The 6,471-nt window shown below is 32.3% G+C and overlaps 1 protein-coding gene across 3 annotated transcripts in view; it reads left to right on the forward strand.

Moving 5' to 3' along the window:
* The window catches only part of LOC143073069 (uncharacterized), a 29,955-nt gene extending 24,310 nt beyond the window's left edge, over nucleotides 1-5,645 (forward strand). For 2 of the 3 annotated variants that reach the window (XM_076248318.1, XM_076248319.1), the window contains exons 6-8: nucleotides 1,524-1,775; nucleotides 2,993-3,229; nucleotides 5,043-5,644. In XM_076248318.1, coding sequence (XP_076104433.1) covers nucleotides 1,524-1,775; nucleotides 2,993-3,229; nucleotides 5,043-5,134 — 581 coding nt within the window. In that variant the 3' untranslated portion in view covers nucleotides 5,135-5,644. Of the gene's footprint in view, nucleotides 1-1,523; nucleotides 1,776-2,992; nucleotides 3,230-5,042 lie in introns of all 3 variants that reach the window. The other variant, XM_076248320.1, reaches the window with a different exon arrangement.
* Nucleotides 5,646-6,471: the final 826 nt, after the last annotated feature.

The raw sequence follows: 6,471 nt of genomic DNA on the forward strand, positions 1-6,471 counted from the left end.
GATAAAGGTAACAGTAGATTATCGCTGTTCGAAAATCATAAATCGATTGAGAAAAAAAACAAATCCGGGTTACAAACTAAAACCAAAAACGCATCAAATATGAGAGGAGAACAATGACACACAGAAACACAACATAAAATGTAACACACAGAAACGAACTATAATATAACAATTGTCATTTTCCATATGGAACAGATCATGACAAATGCAATCAGTTGCTCAATTTCTTGTGACATCAAACAAAATACATGATATAAAATGCATTTTATATCATGTTTTCAACACTGAATATGTGTCGTTTACAATTGAGTGACCTAAGACTAATTCTGATAATTATTTAGCTTTCATCTTCTGCCTAAAGATTTATAGATCAAAAATAATAAATCTCTAAATTTTGAATTTTACCTACCCCAGTAATAAAATCAGACTGACTTAAAACTTTTCAATAGGTGAGCAGTGTTACCAAACTTCTCTTAGAGATATAATCGAATGTATACACTACATATATACTGTGCAGTGATATAATAAAGCTTACTTACAATAATTATTATCTGCTGTCTGTATGGCAGTGAAGTATGATTTGTAACTATGCCACTAGAGTAATAAAAGTTGATGTAGGTAAGGAGGTCACTTACCTTTTCTTGTTCGTGCTTTTGATAATACAGTTTTATAGTTCAAATTAATTTGAAAGGACATTACTTGCATTTATCGTTTTCAAACCTTGAAATCTCCAATTCAAAAGTAAAAAATGACTTTCCATATACTGTAGAAGATAGTGAACAGAGCATCAAGATGATTGAGGAGGAGGATGGTTAGTAACTTTGTGTTCAAAGATTATAATAAATGATACCTTATGAAAAATAAGTATACTGTGGCTTCATTATTATTCGTTGGATACCAGTTTTCGTGGGTTTCGTCGGTACAGGACAACCACGAATTCAAATGTTCAACGAATATTATATTTTCAATAGGCTTTGTATACAGATATTGGCAAAAACCACGAAATTAAATATCCACGAATATGCAGGATTTCAGCAATCCACTAAAATTGATACCCACGAAAATAAATGAATCCACAGTATATGTTGTCATGTTATGAAGGATGTCCACTAGAGAAATGATACCAAATTAGAGGACACTGATCATGGTCAGGCACGTAAAAAATTTGTTAAACATGTTAAATGTGTGTTAGCGCCCAACCCACCCACTAACATGAAACAGAGGTGAAACAACACAACATACAAACAATTATAAAATCAGTAAGAAATAACTAGATGGTCATGCATCGTTAGTGGACACCTTATATGAGCTATAGTAGACGAAACTAGTAAAGTTTAATTTTTTATTTTATTTTACTAGTAGTGAAAGGAAAAGGGCGTAAAGTACACTATAGTGTGAAATTTTGAATTTTATTACATTTTTTTGTAATTGATGCTGATCATTCTTTTAACCCATATCAACTTTGCACATTTTCAGATCGTATAACAAATAAGTCAAAATCACACTTCAATTATACATTTCAGCCGTTGAAGCAGTTATGAGTAAGACCCATCGATTTGATGGACATACAATGGATGTAAAACGTTATGTCAAACCTCCTCCTCTGCAGTATGTTCCTAAGTATAAAGATAAAGTGTTCATTACAAATATCAGTCCTAAAACCAGTAAAGACGGACTGGAGAATTTTCTGGAACTTAAATCTAAATGCATCCCAGAAGAGATTATATTTGGAGAGGCAGAAAGCACTGCAATAGTTACATTTGAACAACCACCAGGTAAAAATGAATTTATGCAAAATTACCTCAAAGTATGACAATTTGAGCCCGATGTTACGATTAAAAATGGCATTTTAATCTTTATAATGGTGACCAATTACAAAAATAAACTGTGTAAGTGAATCGTTAGAATGGAATTCATTTTCTTCTATTGTTTTTGTTTTTGTTTTTATAGTTTATTTGCATAAAAGAACGAATAGTGAAATTGAAAATGGAAATGGACAACAACTATACCAAAGAGTAGAAAACAGCCCAAAAGTCACCAGTGGTTTAAATAAAACAAATTTATTTAAAGTAAAAGATTAAGAATTTAAAAGGGTAAAAATATTGAACGTGTATTGCCTGAATAATTCTACTGTTTTTAATCACTCCACAAATAAGACAAATTGAATGATTGATGTGTTCAACGTATAACGTCAAATATTACATGTTTATTTAGGACGAGAACATGTTAATGAAACAAAATATAACCTGCAATGTATCAGATCGACATATCAGATTTTAGATGCTAGGTCAGAAGGAAAAACTCCAACAGAAGGACCAGTACCGATTATCAGGTTATCTACATGTCGATATCGTAAAATATCAGCTGCGAGACATAATATGAAGCTTTTTGTCGAGTGAGCGTAGCGAACGAGATCAAAAAGCCTTCATATAATATCAAGCAGCTAATATTTTACAATATCAATATGCAGATAATCTGATAATCGATTTATCGGGCTATATTTGCGTGTTTCAGAAGTGTTTTCTTTGTTTCACCAGCACACAAAAGATGACTTGATAAGTTCGGGTCAAAGTTATTAACGTCGGTTCAAACATTATGACGTCGCTGATATGTCCGTGTCAAAGTTATTAAGGCCGGGTCAACGTATTTGACGTCACAAAGACATGATACGGAATAATATTAAGAGCTGAACAGAGTGATATAGACAGTGGGACGACCGATAAATAACATTATTAGTCTAATGCTATAATATAAACGTTTGATAATACACCTAAATATTAAATTGTCTTGACTTAATTAACCAAATACCAATTTCAAAGCAATGTTTTGGAACCAGTCAAATGTTGGACCCAAAACTTCATACTTGAGGCAAGCAAAGTCTCTTTTTCAGACATAATTTATAAATGGTCTTTTGTATTCAAACTGTTTTTGAAAACAGATAGCATGTATTAAAACATATGTAAGTTATCGTGATATTAAAATCATATTATAGACATGGAACAGTTACAGACAGTATGTATGAGGAGACAATTGGATGGAAGTCATCTTAGCATACACCAAGTTCCTATAACAGACTGTATTGTTGTCACTGGATACATAGAGAATACATCATCAGAAACAATGGAATACTACTTTGACAATAAAAGGCGATCAGGGGTCGAAGGTGTAAGGGAAGTGAAGTTAGTGGAAGATGAAGGGAAATTTCTGGTCTACTTCATTGATCCTGAGAGTAAGTTTGTTGTTTTAAAGTACATAAACCTTTCAGTTTGGTATAATGCTCAAAATAGGAGGATTGTTGATATTTTCAAATATGTTGTTCACCACTGTTGATAAAAGCAAAATTAGTATGACAGTCGCAGTGTCAACTTATATCTGTTCCTTTGGAAACTTGTTTTAATAAAACATAGCGAAATCTGTTCGTGATTGAACTCATACTCTGTAAACTTAATTCCGCCAGAAAAAATACTGTAATAATTCTTCCATTGGAAATAATTATGCAGAATATTTCTGTAATTTGGAACGGTAAAAGAACTACTATTCCATGATAGCACAGTATAAAAACGAAATCGATATATTGAAGAAAAATGTCGTGCGAGGCATTTATATGTTTAAGTGCAACGTAAAACTAACAACAAATCTAATTTTTGTATGATCGAATTGTTTTTCGAATAACCTTAGTGTTTATCTTAATCCACATTTTTAGCTCACATGGCCCAAAGAGACAAGTGAGCTTTTCACATCACTTGGCATCCGTCGTCGGTCGTCGTTAACTTTTACAAACATCTTCTCCTCTGAAACTACTGGGCAAAATTAAACCGAACTTGGCCACAATCATTATTGGGGTATGTAGTTTAAAAAACGTGTCCGATGACCAGGCCAACCAACCAAGATGGCCGCCATTGCTAAAAATAGAACATAGGGGTTAAAATGTAGATTTTGGCTTATATCTCTGAAACCAAAGCATTCAGAGTAAATCTGACTGAAGAAGATTTGTTTATCAGGTCAAGATCTATCTGCCCTGAAATTGAATCGGAGAAACCATTGTTGGGTTGCTGCCTATAAATTGGTAATTTCAAGGAAATTTTGTCGTTTTTGGTTAATTTCTTAAATATTATTATAGATAAAGTAAAACTGTAAACAGCAATAATGTTCAGCAAAGTCAGATCTACAAATAAGTCAACATGACCAAAATTGTCAGTTGATCTCTTAATGAGTAATTGCCCTTTATAGTCAATTTTTAATAATTTTTGGTAAATTTTTGTAAACTTTTACAAAAATCTTCTCTTCTAAAACTACAAGGACACATTTAACCAAAATTGTCCACCATGATTATTAGTGTATCTAGTTTAAAAAATGTGTTCGATGACTCCGCCCGTGAACCAAGATGGCGGACATGGCTAAAAATAGAACATAGGGTGAAATGCATTTTTTTGCTCACATCTCTGAAACCAAAGCATTTAGAGCAAATATGCGGCGGATAAAATTGTTCCTTAGGTCAAGATCTATCTGCCCTGAATTTTTCAAACCAATGGGGCAACTTGTTGTTGGGTTGCTGCCCCTGAATTGGTAAATTTAAGACAATTTTGCAGCTTTTGGTTATTATCTTGAATATTATCATAGGTAGAGATAAATTTTAACAGCAATAATGTACAGCAAAGTAAGAGCTACAAATAAGTATACATGACCAAAGTGGTCAATTGACCCCTTAAGGAGTTATTGCCCTTTATAGCCAATTTTTGTAAATGTTTTCAAAACATTTTCCTCTGTCACTTCTTGGCCAAGTTCATTATAGGCGGAATAATTGTAAGCAGCAAGATTGTTCAGTAAAGTAAGATCTACAAACACGTCACCAACACCAAAGCACAATTTTGTCATGAACCCATCTGTGTCCTTTGTTTACTATGCACATATACCAAGGTGATCGACACAGGCTCTTTAGAGCCTCTAGTTTAAATAGCTATTATTAATAATCAATTCAAAATAAATCTGTCATAACTATGACGTGAACCACTATATTGTCTTATTGGTCGTTTTTGTTTTAGGTGCACTTCAGGTATGTAACAGACAACACAAAATTGAAGGTCGAATTCTAAAAGTTCAGGTGTACTATGAATGTCTTGATCAGGATGCATAGATGATGATAAACTTGAATTTATATCCTTTAAACCATCTGCGATACAAATTCTAAATCCAAGAACAGTTTATTTCCTTTTTAATTCCGACACCAAAAAAATGCATCTGAGAAATAACTTTCACGCCACTATGCAGAAGGTTGAAGGGCTAGTCATAACAGAGAATAAGGCTTCCCTTGCGATCGACTGTACGGAGGAAGTCGGAGAATATAGAAAATTGACCAAGACATGGGTTAAACAATAACAACAGAAACTGAGGGATTTGCAACATGATGACTGAAAGAAATCCACACTGTGCATGCAGATTGAGAGGATGTATCAAAAGATGTCTAATACTGAACGTGTTACCGTCAGAGTTAAAAAAGACTGTAAGATAGTGTAGACGATAGTTTCACTGTAGATGAGATAGCAAACATAGTTGACATTATCATCAAGGTTGTTGCTACGGACAAAATTAGTCGTTAATACTTTTAGCTTAAATATTGGATTACCTTTGTAATCAAATTAAATAGATATTGGAATTTAGAAAAAAGTGGTTGTTGTCTTTGGTCGTAATAAATATTCATAGAAAACAAACCGATACATTCGAAATTGAAATATTTAAAAACAAAATAACTGTTATAAAGCCTGGGAGAGTCTGAATAGTTGGAAATCACAATATGATATAAATTTGAATATAAATACTTGCTCGCTGCATTACAGATGGTCAGAAGTACATATAAGACAATAGCTATCTTTAATTCACATACATATATGTTTTTTAATCAAGTTTGATTACAAGTATGACTAATATATTTAGAAGATTAAGTTATAAATGGCCAAAGAACATTTGAAAGTCTTTCAACGTGATAATTTCATTACTGATATATTAAAAAAAAAAAAAAAAAAGGCCTGTATTTATATTCTGAACCATTAAGCTGGTTTTACACATTTTTATGGTTAACATTTTTTTGACGGGTCGGTCTTAACCATGCGGTTAAATGGAATTATATTTTAGATATTTTCAAAATGGTTTATAGCTTTAATAGTTTTTTAAACGTTTTTTTTTCTCTCCCTTTTAACGGGTTTGTGGTTCAAGCTAAAACATGTTTCATGTTAACACTTTTAATATGTGAGAAAATGGTTAACCCTAAACAAATATTTAGAATCAATATACATTCAAAAGAATTAATAGACATAAATAGGTTCAGCAAATTCCCTTCAGAATATGTATATTCTGATAAATGAAAAGAAATTTTCCCCTAATGTTTTAAAAACATATTTGATTGGCAAGGACTTTTCTGTGAAACGAAGCAGAAAGGTCACTTTATGTGTCATATGAAGGGACTTTTTTACTGAT

This window comes from Mytilus galloprovincialis, chromosome 4 (genome assembly GCF_965363235.1).
Source record: "Mytilus galloprovincialis chromosome 4, xbMytGall1.hap1.1, whole genome shotgun sequence".
NCBI lineage: Eukaryota > Metazoa > Mollusca > Bivalvia > Mytilida > Mytilidae > Mytilus > Mytilus galloprovincialis.